At 40.1% G+C, this 24,076-nt stretch overlaps 2 protein-coding genes across 2 annotated transcripts; both read right to left on the bottom strand.

Moving 5' to 3' along the window:
- Positions 1-224: 224 nt before the first annotated feature.
- On the bottom strand, positions 225-11,666 carry LOC137993057 (uncharacterized). The gene is made up of 5 exons (XM_068838712.1): positions 11,521-11,666; positions 11,331-11,427; positions 5,360-5,533; positions 3,797-4,081; positions 225-1,523 (listed from the first exon to the last, which is right to left on the bottom strand). The coding sequence occupies exons 2-5, from the start codon at positions 11,386-11,388 to the stop codon at positions 1,294-1,296; spliced, it is 747 nt and encodes a 248-aa protein (XP_068694813.1). The 5' UTR covers positions 11,389-11,427; positions 11,521-11,666; the 3' UTR covers positions 225-1,293.
- Positions 11,667-17,266: 5,600 nt separating this feature from the next.
- Positions 17,267-21,933, bottom strand: LOC137990777 (skin secretory protein xP2-like). The gene is made up of 4 exons (XM_068835886.1): positions 21,814-21,933; positions 20,585-20,642; positions 18,408-19,475; positions 17,267-17,887 (listed from the first exon to the last, which is right to left on the bottom strand). The coding sequence occupies exons 2-4, from the start codon at positions 20,619-20,621 to the stop codon at positions 17,535-17,537; spliced, it is 1,458 nt and encodes a 485-aa protein (XP_068691987.1). The 5' UTR covers positions 20,622-20,642; positions 21,814-21,933; the 3' UTR covers positions 17,267-17,534.
- Positions 21,934-24,076: the final 2,143 nt, after the last annotated feature.

Genomic DNA, 24,076 nt, shown 5'->3' with positions numbered 1-24,076 from the left:
GATCATTTGATAACTGTTTCACAGTGGCGGCAGACACATCTGAACGTGGCTTTCGCATTGAACAAACGATGCGGCACAAATTTACCAATCCTACTGGATTGGTGAAGAGGATAGTAAATGTTTTTTCTAATCACGATTGAAAGAGAGTGTTGGGCATATTTCTCCCTGAGCAACCGATCAAATGAGTCAATGTTTGTCTGCCCAGACACCACTCTGCTCTAAACAAGTTCCAAATATTATATTTTTAATTTTAGTCACAAACTTTTATGATTTTATGCTTGATACATTTATCAATGAAGCCGACTTTTTATGTAAGTTTCATCTACAGTAGACCACAAGGACTATTCTTGTCTACTCGATGCCGCGAAATTCAATGTGTTATTTTCTCTTGAAGGGATGGGTGAACGGATGGGTGGGTAGCCTTTATTTGAAGGCTATCCATTCATAGAAGAGTTGAGATTTAGACATTGCTGTTCTTCAGTTCAGCTTCATATCAAAGGGTGGGTCAATCTCCGAGAGCTAAAAATCCAAAACTGAAGTTACCGTTACTATTTTAGATGAAGATGAAGACAATCCAATAAACCAACTATTGCAACGCAAAGAAAAGACATGCAGTATACAGTAGCGCGGGAAAGGCGTGCATATCACAATATATATTTTTCCACTATTAAGGCATTTTACCATATTTGGTCAAGAAAAAGAGCAAAATATGAGACGGTAATGCACTGTGGTGTCTCGATTTGAACTCTTTAGAGGAGAGCAAATATGGACGAAACGGGGGAATTTAGCTTATCATCGGTTGTCACTCGTCATTTCTTTTATCCAGTCAAATGAAGGAAATTTGAATGGTTTCGTCTGAGTTGTTTTCGTCATTCGCACGCGCCTAATTATGCAATCGACACAATTGTTCAGTCAGTGCAGGAAGAAGCCAAAATACTAGAACATGGCGTAATAGTGGAAATAATAAATCTCTTATTGAATGGTTTAACATATAATACGTGAGAATATTTTGCTCGTTGCTCGGAAAAATGCTACGCAACTCGCAAAACATCCGCGGGTATTATATGTTAAACCAGTCAATAAGGTGTATGTATTTTTAAAGTTGTGATTGGTTGAAAGCATGACGCGAGATTTTTAACGACGTGTCCTAATGCAAATCAAAACAGCCGCAAACTTATTTTTCCCATTCTCAATTAAAACAACTCTTTGAATTGTATTTTAAATGAATCTTTGGGATAATTGTCTTAATGCTTCTTCTTGAGCGTAGCTAGGCCTGTTTGATTGCCGCCTTCTTCACCATGAAGGTTTCATCCTTGCTTGTTTGACTTTTGGTCTTTTGGACTTTCGGCTAAGGCGTGGGTTTGGCGAGACCCCGTTACCAGTGTTCACTGTCATCCATTCCTGTCTCTGGGCAGCCGCGACGTAGGGGTCTGGTGAATAGTGTTCAGCGAAGTACTCAAATTTGTCGGTTGATTTGGCAGGTGTGAAGTAGGTTCCGTCCTCAAGAGGATTTCTGACGGCACCTGAAAAGAAGAACAAGTTTGTTTGGTTATTATGACATAGAAGATGCGAAAAATTGCCTATTTCTGAGTTACTTCAAAAGGCGAACACATTTTTCGCGCGCGCTCTTGCTAACGCCAAGCAGCACACGCGCAACGATTGCAAAAAAATAAACATGGCTTCAATACAGCAATCATTTTATTTGCTCAATGCTTCCGCTATCTGTACTATTTTTCCTCATAATTAAACAAAGTGTTTGATGGTTTTAGGCTTTTATGAGAAATGTATGTTAGGAAAGGTAACGATGCAAAGAACTCCGCAATTTGCAGATTTTTCTTTGTTATCGAAGGAACCCAGTTAAATTCAGCGCATGCATAGAACGTTAAAATATTGCGATTGAATGAGGAATAGCTTTCTCGGAATTACGTCTATTTCTCGAGAACCACACGTGAGAATTTAACGAAATTGGGCACGAAAATACTCTAGGAAATAACTAACTGGAATATTGAAAAACATTTGAACTTCAACAGAGGAAATTCTAGATATTCCAGTGAACCTTCAACAAGGGATAATTAAAGATCTCTCTGTCAAATTATTATTAAAATAGTCTTAACTTGTGAGCATCGTTACAAGCTTGTTGCATGCCAATTATAAAGAAAATCTAACGCCCAGATTTTCTGCAAATAAACAAAACCGATTTTAAAGGCCTGTTTATATTTATTCATGTTGACATGGCAACGGCATAAAAAACCAAAGTTTGTGTTGTTAACTACCGTTTTTGACGACCAAAGAATCAAGGGTTTTAGAGAAAAAGGTAAATGAAACATAGGTATCAAAAACCGTGTTCAGCCATCTTAAATGAAAATGAGTTTGGTTTGGATGGAACTTCTCAACTATTTCAAATTGAGTGGTTTCGTGCCAACTCAGAAAACCAAATTGTCATTCGGTAATTTAGGTTAGTGTTATTCTCATCAAAATTTATATTTTTGTGGAGTGTCTTTTGTTCGATTTCATAAGTCTGTCGGTATCCACTTAATAAAATAAAAGCTACCGTGAATTTAATTAACCATATTTATCCGTTCTCAACTCTTGGTGAAACAGGTGTTCCTCAAGCCCAAACTAACCAGTGCATTTTAGAATTGCTGTCTGGGCTTTGGTATTCTGAAATTTAGAATAATTTGGTATTCTGGAATTAAAATTACCGGTACTGTAATCGAGAATACGTTTCAGCTTTTCTCTAACACCATTTTTTTTTTTTTGGCAGAAAACATAGCCCCTTATCGCGTGACTAAAATGCAAGATTCGAGCCCTATTCAAACAGTATAAACTAACCTAGGTTCACCAGGGTTCAAATTAACGCGGGTTCGCCCCTCCCCTATTTTGTTCACAAGGAGAATTGCAGAAAACTGATGTGAACACGTACCTTGAGGCGAACCGGGGTATTTTTTTACACGCATGCGCATTTGTTTCCATAACAGGATCTTGAATGTAGTACTAGCGACAACATGGCGGATTACGGTGGAGATTTGGAGGCAAACTTATTTAATGAAAGCTTTCGCGTTAGTGTGGCTTTGTTTCTCAAATCGCAAGAAGCAGAAGAAGGCGGATAAATAAAGAGTCAAGTTTCTGCCCAAAAATGGGCTCGCCACCTATCTGAACTAGAGATCTCGAATATTGCCCGAACTACAGTCGACGCGTTGAATATATTCGGAAAAAATGGCGGCATGAAATACGCATACGCAACGCTCGGTTGGTAAACGTATATGTGATTTCCGAGTTCACGTCCGCCTCCTCTTCAAAACGAGTCTAAGTGCGAAGTTTTTGTGATGGTAATTAGTTCCAATTTACTTATGAATGAAAACTAAGTTTCATAAGAAAAACTTCGCAATTAGACTCGCTTTGAAGAGGAGGCAGACATGAACTCGGAAATGGCCTATGAAAATTAACCCGAGTTCGCTCCTGGTTTGCGTTCACACGACACTTCTTCAAACGCAACTCAGGTTCGACCCAGGTCGAACCTACCACTGGAGATTTAACCCAGGCCGAACCAGGGTTAGCAGAGTTCACACAACGATAACTAACCGGAGTCAATTTGAACCCCGGTCGAGCCTAGGTTAGTTTATGCCGTGTGAATAGGGCTTTAGTTGTAAATGGCCAAATACGAGGGAAAGACTCACTCGTGCAGGGCGACATTTGTTCTGCTAGGATTTTCTTCTAATTGTTATTCATAACCCATGGCTTTCGAATTCCATTAAAGCCAGCTTTAACATATCGTACGTTTTTGTTGTTTTCTCACCTCCCATATCGTCATACTGTTGTGGTCGCGGTAGAGTTTCCCTGGTATTGCTGTTGACTGGCCACAGTGACGACTCCCGTTTTGAGAAGCCCCTCTTCATGTTGTCATCTGCAGTACCAACAGACTCAATGGGTTGGCTAGGATGGCCTTGGATAAGGTCTTTGGTTTTGCTAATCAAGTTGCCTGCTGACTTCGCTTTTATGGCAGAACTATGTGGTTGAGTTGTTGAATCTTGGTATGGTGATAGTTGAGGTGGTGAACTTTGAAAAACTTTCGCTTTTTCTCCTATCAAAAAGAGGAAATAGTGTTTTGCTTGGAATCCCTCTTCTCAGGGGGATGCTTCCGAGGAGCGACTACTATTTGAGAAGGGGAGGTGACCGCAATGAGGGGACACTCTTATGACTCTCTTATATGACCCAATAAACTACCTAACAAACAAGATAAATCTAACAAATTAAGCTACCTGCGCAAGTTATGTGGATGAAAACCATTTGTAGGTGTAAAGTTTCTTTTCAAAGTTCTCCCTTTTGCAAATTTCTGGTTAAAATGGCCATGAAACTGCTGTAATAGTATTAATAGTTTGCTCATTGTCACGCGAGCAATAAGTTGATATCGTACTTTTCGTCTCGGAGGGGAGTAGAGATCTTGCGACACAAGGCTTGACGCAAGCACAATCACCATGAGCAGACTCATTGACTTGTCGTTAACCCTTTGACTTCCCAGGAGTGATCAAAATGTAAATTCTCCTCCCAATTTCAATGAAATGTCAGTCAGACAGGTATTGAGAATGAAGATGATTATCAGCTTAAGAGACGGGACCTTGATGAAGCATCATATTCCCATGACTACCCCCCCCAAAAAAGCTATGAAACTAGTTAGGAGAATTAACGTGTCGATCTCGGGAATGAAAGGCCTAATTTGTGTTTTGTCCTAACAAAAGGTACTAACGATCGAGAAGACCCTACTGAGTTTGTTTTTGTTGCTTGTGCTTATGACGACGAGGACAGGGCTTAACCCATCGCCCTTCGGCTCGAGCAAATTTCAGCATAACCTAACTGGTTATCAAACTGTAAGTAATGCTTTCATTATATTATCACATAGGGGCTGAATGCTGATTGGCTGAGAAAGAGGGCTTTTGTTTTCTTAATCAAGAGGTCATGATTACTTGATCATGATTGGTTAACAGTTGCTTATAAGGACAAAGCGAAGTTACAAGAGAATCCTGGTCCACATTCTGACTCGCTAAACTGCTTTTTGTTCACAGTGTAAAATACGGTTTAATTAAATTAAACTCTATTTCTGTTGATAACGTCGATTTATTGAATATGAAAGCATGTTACGTTTATTGTCATTTGTCGTGGCATTGAACGGGCTTCCCTCAATAACCTTGCCCTTTATGTGATAAACATGATTGTAATCACAATGAATCACAATTTGCCCTCGTGCAATTAAGGATTAATTTTCACTTGTATTTTCAAAGTTTTTAAAATTGGCCTCGTCGCTTTTTGTCAAAACTAGTGTCAAAATGCGAGTGAATTTAATCCTTACATATACGTAACTTACCAGGCTTTACAGACTGTACGGTAAGTGATTTGCTCAGAACGGTGGTCGCACTAACACTCTTGCTGTCTTTGAGAGATGCCTTTTCACTGGATAGCTTTTCATTTTGGCTCATTTTATGTACTGCTTGAAGTGCATCTTGAAGAGTGCGAAGATTGCTTTTAGCTGGAAAATTATCTGGGGAAAAGGAAAACAATAAGAAGAGCGAATTTTCTCTTGCTTTTATTGATCTAGAAATCGACCACGTAGGCGCAAACATCAGTCCAACGTATTCTTTAAAATTTTGCTTTCCGGGTGTCGGAAGGTGCATGATTAAGATCATTTGCAATCAGGACAAATCCCGGCTTTTACTTATAACACTGAGTCATTCCTACATTTGATTACGAAAACTAAAATCGTCATTTATTGAGCGGGGAGAAAAGCGTTTTTTCTAAATTTGGTCAGTCAACTTTTTTTAATTGGCTCGAACTACCTCAAATTGGTCTGAAACGATGGGTAGCACCCGCTGTCGTTTTGCGGGCTTTCAATCCTTTTTGTCATTGCTCCAATTGAAGAGAGCAGGTAATGACTATTCCCAGAAGTTATCACGTTTAATACCGCAACTGATTTAACTTCGTTAAATTAACCGGAGGCCGTTGAATACGAATTGTACCTATATCTCGCGCGTATGATACACATGCACGACTCCGGGCAAAACATTAGCAAACCGTGACTTTCCGTCAAAATAATTACTGGGTTGCCTATGGCAAACCAGTGGAGGTCTGCGTTGATTTCGTCGTTTTTACTGGGTTGCCAACCCAGTCGGAATCTGTCTTTAATTTCGTCGTTTTTTTATTTTTCGTTTTCTTTTTTTTTTTATTTTTTTCCGTGTCGGTAAAAGTCTTGCCTGTCACTCCCCTGCTAAGTGGTGTCTTTGTGCATGGAGCCTTCTACGCGTATTTTCTTAGGATCGAGAGGGTAGTGGGAAATGCGTAGATTTCTCTGGTGGACACAGTAGAACGATTAACTTAACCGGCAATGGCGTCGAAAGTCATGTAAGGCGAATGGCGTTTTAGTGGATCTTTGAACAAAATGTACCCTTATGAAGCTCAATAATAGCAAGCGAATTGGATACTGAACAAGACAGGAGGTCGAATTTTAGAAGCGACGAGTAATGGACTTCGACAACAATCTGTCGCCCGTCGAGCTGTAATCAAAGTGAGCTGTCTTCCTAAAAATTTGCCAAGTGTGGTGTTTTGTACAACACTCAAACCAAATGAACAGTTCTCTGGTAACTCAGTATGGGTTCAACAAAGACAGAGAAGGAATCCATATAGTGGATCTGTTATCTCAGTTGTCTCGCTATTTGTCAAATTTGTATTTACCTGTTCTCAACTCTGCACAGTCTTCCGGTATAACAATTGGAAATTTCACTAATAAGTCATTGACGTGAATGGCGTTTTAGTGGATCTTTAAACAAAATACACCCTCATGGAGCTCAAGAATGGATCGTCAATTGGATGAGCAAGACAGCGCTGAAAAATAAATATCTGGAATGGTCTTCGACAACAATTTCGTTTTTCGCCTTTGGATATCAAGTGAGCTTTGTTTCTAATATTTTACTAACTTGGTATTATATAAAACACGGAAATCAAATAGCAATTTTTTTATGGATTTAACCATAGTTACTAACTATGATTTAACAAATTAACATTGAAGGAATCGAACGCCTACAAGAATGCATCACAGTGTTTACTCAAGTCGCATCTTAGTTGTCTGACAATTTACATTTACCGGTATTTTGTGCTAAACTCTGCAAAGGTGTAAAATATTTGGAAATGTGACAGTGAAGAATTATTTGAATGAAAGTTGTTGTCGCTCTTGTGCTTCATTATTTACGGTCAGCGTTCCGAGTGGAAAAGGGTTTTGATGTGAAAATTTATTTAATTGCATCTCTTGTTTGCACGCACGCAATTGAAATAGGAAGGTATTTTTGCCTCTAATAGTAAATATGTTGTTTGTTTCGATTAATTTTTCGCTGGAAAAGGATTGTGCCGAGATATTTCCAACCTTTGTGAACTTTAATATCATGTTGTGTAATTTTCGAGCCTAACAAATTTGCATACGTGTGATGAAATGTGATACGGGAGCATTTTTGAGGTATAGATTGTTTTCACGTGACGTCATCATTTTTTAAAATCCAAAACTAAAGAGCCACGAAAGTTCTTATCCTCATCAGGCATAAGAGGCGGTAAATTTGTATCCATTTGCAATTTTAAAGCTCAATAGCGTGCTTCGTTTGGAAACCAGAGCATTTTGAATTTCTGAGTTATAGCGGTGCGTGACACGAGGCGACAATCAAGTTTATTGAGAAATGTATATTTATCTCATGGTTTTGAGCCTTTTTAGAATTTAAAGCATTAGGAAAAGTGCTTAGGTAAATAGCTGTCTGTTCAGTAGAGATGTTCACTCGCCTAGATAGCCAAAGTAAGTAACAGATGTTGACACTATTTTCCGGCCGCCATATTGGTGCACAAAAGATGTGCACCAACATGGCGTTTTCATACTGGGCTCTGTAAATTTCTGCGAAACATTTCGACGAATATCTGAAGTTTGGGGAAACGCACGGGCCTAAAACTTGGAGAAGTGTCTTCTTCATTTATCTTCTACAACATCACGAAGTCTTGACTTTTTCCACTGGATGGTTTTCGATTTTTTTATTGCGTGACAGTGAAAACGATCTATAGTGTAACGAAAATAAACAGGTCTGTTGGAAGCTTGCTTGAGTTTCAACAAAATGACCCCCAAAATCGGCAAAAAAAAATCTGTCACTGATGAATAATAAAGTAGCTGCTATCCCCAAAACGATGAAATTACCTGGCGATAAATAACCTCGTCTTGGAGAGTAAAGTTTTGACTGTCAACCTGAAGAATTGGGCGATTGTGATCTTTGTGTTGAATTCGCACATTTCTTGTCAAACTTTATAACACTTGAAAGAAAAAGAAAACTTACAAAAACAAAAACCCGGTATCTGTGTCAAATGATGATTTGACACTGTTTCGCGAGTAAACACACCGCGGTAACTTCATCACGGCGCCCTCTGAATCCGATGTAACTTTCGATTTTGCGCTTTTACTTGTGCAGCCAAAATTACAATAGCAAAAATCTCCCAGAATGTTTGTCGGTGATCGTAACTTTTTATATTCGGGGTTAAAAATTAATGTTGTTTTCGTGTCATAAATGTTGTCAGTGCTGATGGCAAAATATTTTATTCTCGATCGACCGTCCAGAAAACTTCCTTCTGCTCTTCCCAAAAACTTTGTACCACTATTTATTTACTTTTGCATCAATATTTGTTTCGCATAAAGCAAGCTAACAAAATCGGTTCCTTGCTTGGTCCGCATTTGTTAGCGTTAAAATAGAATTTTCGGTCCAATGCTTCTGTTTTGAGGGGTATATTGTTTTTGGTCTCCCATCCAGATACTAACCCAGCCGAACCCCTAGGGATTTATTTCAGCGAACTATTGTAGCTGTCAGATGCTCAGAGGGCACGCTTAAACTTGTGGTGAAAAGCAGTTGTGCCTTCTGATTTCCTGTAACATGTACCACAGGCAACCCAGTGTATGCTTCACGGAAGCATCTCGTTTTATTTTTTTCCGTGTCGGTAAAAGTCTTGCCTGTCACTCCCCTGGTAAGTGGTGTCTTTTTGTATAGAGCCTTATGCGCGTTTTTTCTTAGGATAGAGAGGGTAGTGGAACTGCGTAGATTTCTCTGGTGGACACAGTAGAATCATTAACTTAGCATGCAATGGCGTCGAAAGTCATGTAACGCGAAGGGCGTTTTAGTGGATCCTTAAACAAAATATACCCTTATGGAGCTCAATAATGGAAAGTCAGTTGGATAAACTAGGCAGGAATCTCAAAAGCGACGAGTACTGGACTTCGACAACAATCTATCGCCCGTCGAGACGAAATCAAAGTGAGCTGTATTTACCTGAAGTAAATAAGTAAGTAATTTGACACGATTGAGTTTCTTGTCTTCACGCACGCAATGAAATAGGAATATGTTTTCGCCTCTAAGAGCAAATATGTTGTTTGTTTCAATAAATTTTTCGCTGGAAAAGGATTCTGTGGTATTTTCTGCCTTTGTGAATTATAATATCATGTTGTGTATTGAATTTTCGAGCTTAAGGTTGAAATGTGATATGGGAGAAGTTTTTTAGTATTGCTCTGTAAGCTGGAAGGGTTCACAGGCCTGTTGGAAGCCTGCTTGAGTTTCAACAAAATGAGCCCCAAAATCAGTGAAGAATTGTGACGCAGTTGAATAATAAAGTAGCTGCTATTTCCAAAATGATAGAATTATCTGGGGATAAATAACGTCGTACGCGTCTTGGAGAGTAAATTTTGACTTTGCATAAACAAGACTTGGGCGATTGTGATCTTTGTTTTGACTTCGCTCATTTCATTGTCAAACTTTATAACACTTGACAGAAAAAGAAACTTACAAAAACCCGGTATCTTGCCATCATTTGACACAGATACTTCACTGTTAGGCGAGTAAACATGCCGCGGTAACTTCATCACGGCGCCCGCTGAATTCCGGCGATGTCACTTTCGATTTTGCGATTTATTTGTGCACCCAAAACGTACAATAACAAAATTGAACGTTGCAAAAATCCCCCAAAATGTTTGTCGCTGATCGTAACTTTTTATATTCTATATTCACGGTTCAAAATAAATGTTGTTTTCATGTCGTAAATATGTTATTCTCGAGCGATCGTCCTGGAAACTTCCTTCTGCTCTTTCTAAAAACTTTGTATCAATTTTTATTTACTTTTGCATCAATATTTGTTTTTGCATAAAGCAAGGTAACAAAATCTGTACCTTGCTGAGTTCGCATTTGTTAGCGTTAATAGTATTTTCGGTCCGGTGCTTCTCTTTCGTGAGGGGTATATTATTTTGGTCTCCCATCCAAACACTAACCCCGCCCAACAGGGCTTAACTTCAGTGAAACTTCGGTATTACAAAGCTGTCAGATGCTCAGAGGGCACGCTTAAACTTGTGGTCAAAAGAAGTTTATCAACATGTCAGCCCAGAAGCCAGTGTTTCTCACTTCCCATTTATTTTCTTCAATCTTTCTGGGTTCAGTACTTTGCTAGTAACCACGTGTCTTCTCAGACTATTTACCCAAGACTTCTACCATGGCACTACAATGATAGACAATACCAAAACAATATCGTGCACTGTTAGAGCTACATATTACGCAAGGACAGGTCTGTTTCGTCGTACGAACGTGTGAGGACCTGTGAGCCAAAGGGCCTCGTCTGGTATGACTTCTTAATGACCGCCCAACTTGAAAAAAATTGTCTGGAACGGTGCACGTACCACAGGCAACCCAGTGTACCCTCACGGAGGGTCTAGTTTTGAAGAAAATAACTATATTCTGTTCAAAACTATCCGAAGTTGAGGAATGGATCGCAAGTCATGAGGTGCACTGATCGTAACATCTCGTTATATGTTTTACTTTGGATTTGAAAGCTCGGCAGCGCGGGAAACAGAGATGAAAATTTGAAAAACGCGTCGTCCTTAAATAATAATATGACTATTCTATATAAAAATTCAAAACGAAAAGGTCTTTCCACCAAGACAACGATTTCCAATTTTCTCGGCTATCTTCTGCAGCTTTAAGTTTGAACAGGCGCTGTGAAAACAAATTAATTAGAATAGCTTGTGTTTACAGTGCGAAAAACTCTACCCGCGTGGCGTGCCATATTACCTGTTATAGACTCGATAAAGTAAGAACAGCCTAAATACTTGTTTTTTTGTCACTCAAACGCTTTGTTAGCTTAAGTAACCAAATATCTTGAGCCATCTACGATGGACTCACTACACAGGTAGTATTGTCGTCGTATTGATATTGTTTTTAAAGGTGACGTTGCGCTTGGTAAATAGTTTCTCGACAGTACAACACTTAAAATCGTTTTAATTAACTTACCAACAAAAGCCAAGAACGACGCAGACAAAACAACCGTCATTAAATGCACATATGTCATTGTTGTTTGTGTTTGGACTTGAGCAAACACTGTAAATAACTTGAAGAAGAAATAAGTCAGAGATATATCAGTTTAAACGTGATTGAATAAAAGCCACCTTCATGAGACAAATGTCGAAATTCTCGTTGATACCTGATTTTCTTTAGCAGAAATTGCGAAGTTTTAAAATCGTCTAGTGCCCGTAAGTTTTCGTACTTGTGTTTTACCAAAAATTTACGAGCAAATGGCCATCTAACGCGGTTAATAACGTAGACGATTTTTTAGAATTGATTACCGTTGCCAATTGGGGCGAGGCAATTGTTGATGCGTTTAGTGACGTTTCGTGTCAGATGACAATGCGAACACAAGAAGATCGTATGGTTGCAACATCTAGTTTCTACATGCTAGCAACTTTTTCCTGCTTTAATTTGTCTAGACACCTTCAGAACCAAAGTGTATTTTTTGCGTACTTATCTTGACATACGACTGGGAAAGCAAAGGTTTCCTTGAAATCGCGTTTTGGATTTCTCATTTTTATTGAGTTCAACCTAAAATCTTTGAAAAAAAGAAAATTTGAGACTCAATGTTAATTGACTCGCGCAGCACCTATGAATCTGAGCGCGCACGGTCAAATTAGACGATCATCACTTATAAAAATCAATGCCTTATGTACCATAGAGCGGTTTTCAATTGAGTGTCGAAAGTAATTCGTGAATTACTTTGGTTTTGCATCAATTCACTCAGTTATTGGTTCAAAGTTTTCGGGCCGCTTTTTCAACCAATCAGAAGTGAAAGCAAAACCAATCGTGGCTCGCGCGTGTACATTTTCCCGCGCTTTGTGTCGGCTACGTGTAATTACTTCGAGTTTTGATCGGTTTACCAGATTGTCTCCGTCCTTTTTGATTGGCCAAAGTAATAACTTTGGTTTTGGTTTTACGACACTCAATTGAAAGTCGCTCTAGATCGGAGGAGGAGAACGAGTACGAGTACTAGTTTGCCGTTCTGAGCATGCGCAATTCGAAAAATATCGGCCTGATTCGGCCTCCAAACCTCATGAATGAATGAATTAATGAAAACTTTATTAAGGTGTCAATGTATTTAACTAAAGATTGGCTAATTGGGGACACCTAACTTAAGTCAATACGTATTAACTAGTGTACAAAAATAAATGAATAAAAAATATAGATACTATGAATTTATGAAATGATATAAAATTATTCTGTTCACGATTTACATAGTTTGCAGCAACTGCTATTGTTGTCAATGAGGTCTGAAAGGTCGAGGTTTCTTATTCTGGTCTTAAATATCGCAAGGGTTGGTAATGCCCTTAATTTTTTACGGAGTTTGGACCAGATATATGGACCCTGATATCTTATACACGTTATTCCAAAATGGCCGCTGATTTATGCGGATACAAATTGGCCCTTGTTGCCTTGTTCAAGATAAAATATTCTTTTGAATTTTAAGCTTAAGAATGAGGCATCAAGGGCTTATTTGTATAAAAAGAAAAGAATATTTAAATGGCGGCTATTTTGGAATAAGGTGTGTTGTATGTTTGCCTTAACCTGTAGTGTTAAAACGAGGTATTTAGAAGTCCCAGTTTCTGAGAAAGTATTGAGAGTTCTTAGTTTTGAATAGCCGTGATAGGCAGATTGGGGCAAGATTGTTTTTAACCTTATACATCAGGGTAGCAGTATCTTGTAGACGTCTGTTATATAGAGTGGGTAGCCTCGCACGAGCGAGGAGTTCTTCATACGTTTCCGTTTTTGATTTATATATTGGCCGTAGTGCGCGTTCCTGTAACTACTGGCAATAAGTTAGATGTGGTAATATGGCACTCTTGTACAATGTTAACTTGGCATTACATGAAATTAGATTGCGCAAACGCACCAGTACTCCTACTTTTTGTCTAGTTCTAGTGCACAGGTCACTAGTATGACCTGAAAAGTTAAGATTTTCGTCGATGCAGTCGCCTAGAAGCTTCATTTGTTTCGTTTTCTTGATTTCCTGGTTGTCAATGTTCAGAGCTTTGTCACTATTCGCGGGATCAATATTTCTTGGTTGATGGATGGGGATTGGAAATCCTCTGGGTTTGCAAGGAGAAAATTATTCTGCTACCACGCTAGTGCTTGCCATCCTTTACTCATCAGATCTGAATCGACAGCCTCGTGGGTTTTTCCAGTTGCATACAGTTGATGGTCGTCTGCGTACATTGTCAGATTTGACTCGTTAACATGATATTGCATGTCGTTTTGGAACATATTCCACAATAGTGGCCCAAGTGCCGTACCCTGGAAACAGCCACGTTCCACTGTTTTCCATTCGCTTATGTAGTCGTTAATCTTCACTCTGTTGAGCTTCTTATCGAAGAAAGATCTAATGAAATCCAACGAGCTGCTACCGAATCCATAAGCATCTAGTTTCTTTATAGTGAGAGAATGGCATAAGGAATAGAACGCCTTACTCGTGTCGGTTGATAGAATTGTTACGATCTTTTTTCTATCCACAGCCTGCTTCCACTCCTCGAGTAATGTTAGCAGAGTTGTTTCACAACTATGCTGTCTTCTGTGTAGGCCGCCATTCTTTGGTACATGGTTGAGTCGAAGTGACCGACTATCTGCTTACTGAGTAAGTGTTCAAATATTTTGTCTACGCAGACGAGAGTTGTGATTCTTTTCTTCATAACGGTCTCCCTTTTTGAAAACCGGAGTCCATTCTCCCTTCTTCCAGGCAGTAGGCCACTGGCTCAGTTTAATGAAATTATTGTAGAGGCTTGTTAGAGACGGCGTTACTCCGCTGGCTACCTTCTTGCCTTCTTGAGAAGCTTCGGAGGTACTCCTGGGTCCCAGCCACAGCTTTTCTTGGGATTGTTGCTTTTAAGGGCATCATGTACCTGCTCTTTCCTTAAGATTTCAAAATCGAAATGGTCGTCTTTTCTTAATTATCTCCATGACGCTACTGTGATTGTTGTGGTCTCTCTCTGTCAGTCCACTAACATGTTCCCCTCCAATTCTTGCAGCAGTATCAGTAAAGTAACTAGCCAGTCTTTCAGCCACCACGGTTTGGTCCTGGGTGTCAGGGTGGCTTAGTGGTTATCTAGCGGGCCTCCCACCACTGCGAGCCGGGGTTCAATTCTGGCCTCAGCCAGCATGTGGGCTGAGTTTCAGTCGATCTCAACCTGACTCGAGGGTTTTTCTCCGGGTACTCCGGTTTTCCTCCCTCATCAAAATCGACTCACAGCTAATTAACATCTAGCTGTGGTGCTGTGCTCCGACATCAAACATGGGCTGTATAGCGGCAGCCAGAGGCGCCTTTGTATGCTTTCAGCCCGATGTCGTGAGCCGCGCCCTTCGCAATTCAGTCCTCGACTGCAAGTAAGGGTGATTAGCACTAGCAATATTTATTTTATTTATTTATTTATTTTTATTTTTTCTAGTATGCCTCCATCAGATTGTAAGCATATCGAATTAGAGTCTTTTGTTTTAGTGCTAATAAACTGTCTGAAGGCATTAAAGAACTCATTTGGTCTAGATTTGAGCTCTTCTGATTTCTTATGCCACAAAGCTTTTTATTGCCTTTCTGCTTTCCTGCGTAGCGATATTCCTAAATTTCTTCTTCAATTCCAAATTCCTAACAGTCCGGTTCTTTGCAAAGTGAACTGCGTACTTTCTCTTGTTGCTTATTGCTTGCTTCCGCTCTGCCGTCATATATGGAATATCCTTCTCTCTTACTCTTTTCTTTCTCATGGGTGCATGTTAATCGACAATTGACTCAAATAGGGCCTTCCAGTAGTCATACTTTTCATCGCTGTTACTAAATATATCTCCCACGTGCCACAGAGCTCCTATCAGGTCCCTGTTGAGCTCCCGAAATCTGTTTTCTTTGTCTGTCTGAAAGTAATCGTTTTGGTCTTGTCTTGCGCATTCATGTCATTACCGAAACCTCGTGCTCGCAGTCGTCCTCGTTCTCCGATCTAAAGGTCCCTAATAATCTAAGACGTGCTTACCACATGGATGACACAATGCAAAAAGTTTGCAAAATAAATATTTCTAAAACCTGTCTATATCTGAGAAGGGAACTGAGAAACTGGTGGAAGTGGAGTCTTGTCATATGTAGTCCCAATTACCTCTCCCTCACTTTCTTGTCGAGGTCGGGGTATCTGAAATTAGTGATTATGGGACTGGTATAAGACACATGCGGCCCGAAATCCCGGTCTTAATCGTGAGCCTCCACGCTGTGGCGCACAGTCCATTAGTAGCACTTTGTCCTATTTTTTTTTTCAATTTTGGACCTTGCTTGGCACATGTAAAAATGCTCTAGTGTTGAAAAGCGTATAGTCCGTATAATATGGAAGACGTTACTTCACGTGTTTGATAATCCTGAGCTGCATTGGCATGCGGATTTATCCGATTTGCGCGATCTCCATGCTCGGTTTGGTACCTTTTCCCGCAAATTCATCAAAAGTAATACTGAACTTCTTTCCTTTTCTGGATTTGGAAGAGAAATGGACAAAGGACGGATCCTAAGAAATATAAGCATTTGAGCTGAGGTTAAAGGTTCTCGTAACAAAAAGAAGCCTTGAGACTCGTATTTTATACCTCAGTTACGCTATGTCTCTGAAAAGTGCGTCAAATTAGACGGGAACCCCTGCAACTGATAATTTAAAATTGCGCTTACATAAAATTGAGTACAGTCGTTATTGTCGGCCTTAAAAAATTTCTTGAAGCTTGTGAATATGCTTCTTTCCATGACAGGATCAGTCATGTGAGCGGCAAAGGCATAAGTCCCTTATCGCCGCAATTAAACTTTGCTGTTTTTTTACCGACAAATCATAACCATAACATTTTGTTGTAGAAAAAGGAAAAGGTATGGCCTGATTTTTCTTATATTTACATTTTCATATGATAGTAACACTAATAAAATTACATGGGTAAACATCACCACCCTGGACAGTGTGAACTGTTTAATGAATATTCAAAGGAAATAATCATAAGTTATTACAAGAGTAAAATTGTGTTTATATTTGCACTTAGTCCTGGAATGGTGGATACAAAGTCCATGAAACCGAGGCAGTACCATTTCAACCTCGTTCCCAGGGCCTTTCTCATCCGAGAGTAGTACGCCCTACTCTGGGCGGAAAAAAGCCCTGGAAACGAATTTGAGTCCATTTTTTCCTCTTCTTTCTGTTCTCCAACGAAGTACTGTGACTAAACTTAGAACGCGATCTCACTTTTTGCTACATTTGTCACAACACTCTCATCAAAACGTTTGCATGTGTATGCAAAACATTTGATGAGAGTTTTGGAATTTTAGTGATAAAAAAGCCACTCTATTTAACAGCTTTTTACAGGTGGAAACCGATTAGTTGGAGCCCATTTGTCGGGTCATCAGATAAGAGCGCCCTTCGGTTTTGGTCTTTTGTCTTTCATCCTGGCAATGGGGTCTACGGGCTGTGACTTGGTATGATGACGTCATGATATTATGATATCATTTGCATTGATTTAGAGCGGGTTTTAATCGAGTGTCGTAAAACCAAATCCAAAGTCATTACTTTGGCCAATCAAAAAGGACGGAGACAATCCAGTAAACCAATCAAAAGTCGAAGCAGTTACACGCAGCCGACACAAAACGCGCGAGCCACGAATGGTTTTGGTTCACTTCTGACTGGTTGAAAAAATGGCGCGACAACTTTGAACCAATTACTGCGTGAAGTAGTGCAAAACCAAAGCAATTCGCTAATTACTTTCGACACTCAATTCAAAACCGCTCTACTGGCAATGCAGAGACATCTCTGGGTGAGACAATATTGGCCTGACAGGAGAAGGTCACTAAGGGTGTCTCATTTTTTAACTTGGAAGGAAGAAAAATTTATATGAAACAGAAAATAGGGACCCTTTGCCTGGCAAATAGAACATTTTATTTAAATTAACCCTTTGGCTCCGAAACACCCGAGGGATACATAGATTTCACTCTGCCTAACGCCAGACAATTTTACTTGTTTTTTGGAAACACCCGGCTTAAGAGCGAAATGGTTAACAACATCCACTCCAACATCTGAAGGATTCAGTTTGAATTCATCTTGTTAGTATGGTCGCTTTAAGAAGGAATAGTACATGTATTCAGAAAACTGAATATATTAAGATCGATTTTACCTTTATTCTCGATCGTTAGCACAATATAAACATTCCAATCAATGAGTTCTTATCTGATACCTTATTTAGTCCTGATTTTAACATTTTGTTATTTCTCTTGTTCTTTTTGTCTGCTCTTCTTCTCTTGCATTCATCGTATTTTTCCTTTTCAGTAAAATCAATTTTCTTTTTATTCGATTTTTCCTGGGCATCTTCTTCTTCCTCTTTATATTTATCATTTTTGTTTTTCTCCGATTTGTGATCATTCTTGTTTCGTCTGTTCACTTGCGTCTTGTCCTTGTATTCTTTGGTATTTGTCATCTTTTTGGATTCCTTGTAAGCTACTGGAGGGGCGGTTGGTTGAACTGGACTGGTGGCAGGTACAGTTGCTAGAAAATACAAAACAGTGTTTTAGCCCCCGCTTAATCTTGTCAAAACTGAGTACGAATCCTTTCGAACATTACTCCATTTCTTTCTAGAGTGCATGAGATCGTCTTACCACCCACGAAACTGACAGCTAGCGGCTTCGTTGCTGCCTCTTGCATATCGCATTTGTTCCACAGATTATAGAGAAAAACAGAGAGAGACTGCTCGCAGTCTACTTCATTCAAATGCTACAAAATATTCGAACTATCTATGATCTGTATTTGAAGGAATGGTGTTAAAAAGCAAAACAAATGCAAAACTCTGCATTGTGTTCATATTTTCGCTTGGACCTTTCTCTTGGAAATATGTACGTTTTTGCGTTGCTGATGTGCAAAGGACAGAAAAAGATGTACCGACCTTCAAACTCCACATATAGAGCAATTGTCTTCCTCATGAAATGTTCTCAAGGAAATTGCTGTCATCGATCGAAAAATAGATTATACTATGGCCGAGGAAACTTAATACTTATATTCTTTAACTTACTTGCTGGAGGGGCCGTTACTGCGCTATTAGGTGCCTCAGTGACAGCCGTTGGTGAAGTTACGATAGCTGTAACAGGAGCTGCTGTTGCCACTGGTGCATTTGTGGCTGGAGCACCACTGGCTGGTGGAACGGTGGTGGCATTTGGAGCCAATGCGGGACCTGTAGTGACATTTGGTGCAGGTGGTGCTAGTGTGACTGATGGAATTGTTGTAGGTGCCGGGGCAACTGTGGTGACGTTCTGAGCAGGAGCTGGTGCTGGAGCAGCTGTAGTCACGTTGGGTGTTGGCGGTACTTGGGTGCCTCCTGGAACTGGTGCAGATGATGGAGCTGCTGTAGTGACATTAGGTGCCAGAGTGGGGGCCGGTGCCAGTGAGGTTGCGTTTGGTGCTGGTGGTACTGTTACAGCTCCAGGAACTGTTACAGGGGCTGGAGCGACTGTGGTGACGTTTGGAGCCAGGACCGGAGCTGGTGTAGATGCAACTGTAGTGACATTTGGTGCTGGTTGGGGTATGGTGGCTCCCGAAGCTGGTGCTGGGGGTACTGCTGGTGTTACTGTGATAGTGTTTGGAGCAGGTGGTACGTTGGTGGGAGCTGGAACTGGAACTGGAGCAGGAGCTGGAGCTGGAACTGGAGCAGGAGCTGGAGCTGGAGCTGGAGCTGGAGCTGGAGCTGGAGCTGGAGCTGGAACTGGAGCTGGAGCTGGAGCTGGAACTGGAACTGGAGCTGGAGTTGGAGATGGAGCTGGAGCAGGAGCTGGAGCAGGCATAGGTGCTGGAGCAGATGTAGGCCCTGCTGCCGGTGCTTGTGCAACTGTTGTGGATCCTGGAACTGGTGCGGGTACTGCTCTTGTGGTCACATTTGGCTCTGAAGGAATTCCGGACACTGCTGGACTTATCGAACCTGGTTGTACTTGTTCCATTGTCTTGGCATTAGGAGCAGCATTTGTTGCAACAGGATAACCAGGATATACCGAGGCATGTCGGCGATCTCCTTCCTGGTGATTGTGCCTCGCTTTTGTGTTGTCTTTATGGCTCCTTATGCTTTTTGCTAAGGTTTTCGATACCATCACTAAAATGAAAACAAAAGAGATTTTAATATCAGATCAGTTTGCTCTCTACAAAAACATGCTACTTTTGCTCATGGCAGCGTATTCAGGTATTCAAAGCTGTCATTATCGAGCCCGTTTCTTGAAAGTCCAGAAAACTTTTGTGGCCCGAAAAACCATTTGTGGAACTGCTAACCACTTGTTTTGGAAAGCCGATCTTTTAACATGTTTTCTAGGAAACAAAAAGAAAAATACTATGAAGTTTAAGGACTTAAATCCTCTCCGTACTTGAGAAATAAAAGGAATTGTGACACCCGAAAATGGCCCTTAAAGTCTCGGGACTTTCGAGAAATGGGCTCCTGGAGTCCGTTTCACGAAAGTTCCGAAACTTTCCGGATTTTTTTCGGATGGCACATTTCCCTCCGTATATCAACAACGGAGAAATCTCACGTGCTCACAATTTTCCCGCTTTTTTTTATCCTGAAAACATGTTAAAGGATTACCTTTACAAAACAAGTAGATGGCAGTTTCACAAACTACTTTCCGATTCCAAAACGTTTTCTGTACCCTCGAGCTCGAGAAACGGGCCTCCGGGGTCTTGAAACTTTTCTGATGCTTTTAAGTTGCTATAAATCCCTCTGTATCTTTTTCAGTTTCAAAGCGTTTTCTTTCTATGAGAACACATTTAAAGAGCCGCTAATCAGAACAACCGGATCGTGCTTATTTCGCAAATAGCCTTAATCGAGTCGGTAGGTCGGACTTGACAGTTGGAAAGACTAGTTAACATGACGTTCTCTTTAGCATAGGGAAATCTTCATTTACTGGTCTTTGCACTGATTGAAGCTGCATGATATTATCTTAGCCACAGGCTAAAGTTACGCAGCCATTGAAGAACTCGGTGGCAGGTTTAGAAAAAACCGATCGGAGAATCTCCACCAAACGTATGACATTTCTTGACGAATTTTCATACATTTTAAAGACACTGGCCTCGGATAATTTGAAAGTTTCAGTCTTTGAGTAGATCAATTCAGGCAGGCTTAAACTGTATTTCGCTATCAAAAAAAATTTAAAAAAAACGTCTGGGTACAGCTCTAACTTATTCCTAAAAGTAAAAAAAAGAGCTATCACTTACCCACAAAAATCACTGCCAACAGTTGCTTGTCCCTCATGTCAACTCACTACAGTGTCGCCTTTGAGGGAAGATAATGCCGGTTACTTACTATTAAGCAAGAACGACGAAGAAGGCAGCAAGAACACCACAAAATCATATTTTTACGAACAAAATACGGTGGCTTCTGTAATCTTTGCCTGTAAATTTAGGTACATTTCTTTGACAACGATCACACAATTTGGTGTTGTATGGAGGATGCAAGCACTCGTCGATACGTAAATATTTTCAAATTTTGCTTCAAACATTTAGTTCCCAATTAACTAAATATGGACACCGTGAAATGTATTAAAAATAGAACATCTTTTCCGTCTAGTAATTGATGTGATCACTGATCATAAATGACGTGCTTTTTATTGAGAAAATTGGTAACCTTTTTACGAGACTTAAAAAAATTGGAATTTCCATTCCTTTTCCATGATTAAGTTCATTGGTCAAAATTAGCAGTAGCTCTCTCTATATAAATGTATGTAATGTATCCTTTGAACGACTGTTTTCCGTCAAGTAAAGAGTATATGGACAAAACTGAGGACGAATATCCGAGGTGCAAGACTTTGTGTTTCGTTGCGATGGCTCGATTTTTTTTTCGACCAGCAATTTGAAAGCGATTTTGTATTTACAGAACTTTTGCTGATGTATCAAGAACTACTTGCCGTCCCTAAAGTCACGTATCAAATACCCTTCGTGGCCTATGCTAATTTCACATTCACTTGATTGAACAAGTCATTATTCAGGTTGCAAGACTTTTTGCGTTCCAGAGTGATAGTTATCAGACTTTCCGTTCACTGAGAAGAAATTCCCTTTTAAATCTGTACAGTTAACTGTGTTATTTTCAATTTGTGTCAGCGATAAAGAAAACTGAACTCGGAGCAAGTTAGCTTTGAAGGAGCCAGGATCTGTTGAACTCGCAAAAATACGGCATGGTCAATGAATTCTTATGAAAGGTCTGTTAACCCTCACACATTCATTACATTGGGAACTTGAAGACAATTGCCTCGTACTCGTTTCTTGATTGCATTTTGTTTAACACTCTTTTCATGAAGTGGAAATAATTTTATGCTCGATTGCTAGTGTTTCAGCTAGAGATGATGACGCCATTGTTTGCTCAGTCTGCCTCGGTCAAGTTAGGTCTAGGCGCACACCACTCGGTGTACTTTCATTGCAAAAAGAAAAGAAAATTGAAGTATATTTACCTTGTTTATCGTATGATGGCGAGATTCTTTCTATGCTAGTGGGTAGTAACATTCAGTGAATCTGATCTTTCGACCCGGATATCTCTGCTGCTAAATAGAACATTCGCCGGACTTGAGGTCATTTTTCCTAATGAATGGTGGCGGTCCGGGGGTGGCGGGAGCGATGCGACAAGCGTATCGGTTATGTCACACATGCTCTGGAGTCCATTGTATATTCAGCCCATTTTATGGTCCCAGAATACGAAACTTTGTCTCTCCTATATTTTGAAGGTTAATTTCAACAACAGTGAAACAGTTACTTGAAAATGTTGAAAAAATTGAGGAAATTTAGGCCTGCTAAGACTTATGTCAAATGAAAAATTGATACGCTTATTGACAGCCAATGGGCTTTTCAACACCAGTTATACTCTTCTTAACTTTTGAGACCGAAGGCGCTAAAGCGTGAACGAATCAAGGGAAGGAGAAACTGAAAAACAACCTGCATACTGATCCAGTCTCTGATAGAGATATATTATAAACATTAGTTTCTGGTAGAATAGAGGTGATTTATTTTGACAGTACCCATGTTTTTGGTCCCTTTTTCCGGGTTGAAGGGTTAACAAAGACCCCGACAGTGAAATTCTACTTAATCTCCTATAAAAACTTGAACAGTTGGCATTGTACTTCTTCTATTTCACAGGTGTTGACCAGGTGCTAACCGCCCAGGGTCAAGTTGCGCAGGTACTTCAAATCAACCGAGCAACTTGCCCGGGGCAACTTGGTTTTCTACAATTCTGTTCATTCAGCGAGCAGTTGGCAAGGAGAAACGTTTGCTTTTCGATGCCAAACGGAAATGCAGTTTTAAACTGGGAAAGGATGCTGTTAAAGCAGCGAAACGATCCGTGATGGTAGCTTGCGTCCCCAAGCGCCATCAAGAAACAAACAACTGATGACAACTGACAACTCAAGTGCTTTATTTTAGTTCGATGTCTTTATTTGTTCCTGAAGAAAACTAAATGGACCTTTTCAGCCTCTTAAAGTGCACCAAAACTTAAATATTTCTCTTTCCTGATATAAATCTCCCCATCCAAAGCAAACAGATGTCACCATTGTTACCCAGAATTTCGCTTTTTCTGTGCCGTGCAAGCCACGTAAACTTGACACAACTAGAAGTAATTTGGACCCTTGACCTTGATGTGAGAGGCGTGAGTCTATTCTCGAAGTTATTTCACAAAATGCTTTGTATTCCTGTTTTTCAAAGAAATTACTGCACAAAAAACCTTAAATAACAATGACCACAACTAGGTTTCGCGAGACTGAGCAGCCCCAGCAAACTATTGCTTTATCGAAAATCGCTGGTCAGCAACCTGGTTCTGGTCATTGCTGTCTAAGGTCTTCCTTACTGCAAAGCAGTTTGTGACGTACAATCGAGAATAAACCCGTGCCTCTCACATCACGGTCGTGGGTCCAAATTACATCTAGTTTTGATAACTTTGCACTTCTTGCCCGGCACAAAGGTAAGAATGGTATAACATGTTTGCTTTTGGTGGGGAAATGATTAGTACTGTAGATGAAAATGTTTAAGTTTAGGTGCACTTTAAAGGATATTCACCAAAGGGCCTTCCGTTCATTATCGATCAAATTATTTAAATCGATCATCTAATTTCCAGTCAAGAGATGAAAGAGAACCATCTCCAATGGCATTATTCCCGGAGGGCCCAAATGAAATTCCAAGGACGTTTTAACTGCCTGGTCAAACGAGTTTACCCTTTTCGATTAACAACTCATCTTGGGGTCTCAACCTAACAACATACATAATTAATTGTCAATAGTAGCAGCAAGGACCAACGTAACAATAAATTCTCGTTCGTAATAATTAATTGTAGTCATCGATGTAACTGTCAAGTTAAAAAAAAAGAAACCGAAAGGTTAACTAAATAAACCTATTTAAATTGACACTTCAAGTCAGCTGGTCCACCAAGACCTTTCCCCCAACGTCATCCCTGGCTGGCCGTTGGCAAAACCAGGATCGGATCGGATCGAATCGGATCGGATCGGATCGGATCGGATCGGACCTGACCGGACCGGATCGGATCGGATAGGATCGGATCGACAAAACTCGGACCGGATCAATAACAAAATTCCCGCCCGAAGTAGACACATGAAATCCCTAGGTCACCAGTTAAGGTTACTTCGGACCTTCGCGCGTTAGTTTCAATAAAATCCTAACAAACTATACTTCAGAAGAAAGCTCAGTAAATGTCGTTTACGAATTTTTTCCTGA

This window comes from Montipora foliosa, chromosome 2 (genome assembly GCF_036669935.1).
Source record: "Montipora foliosa isolate CH-2021 chromosome 2, ASM3666993v2, whole genome shotgun sequence".
NCBI lineage: Eukaryota > Metazoa > Cnidaria > Anthozoa > Scleractinia > Acroporidae > Montipora > Montipora foliosa.
Note: the sequence above shows the minus strand (reverse complement) of the source record. Positions and strands in the feature narration are given on the sequence as shown.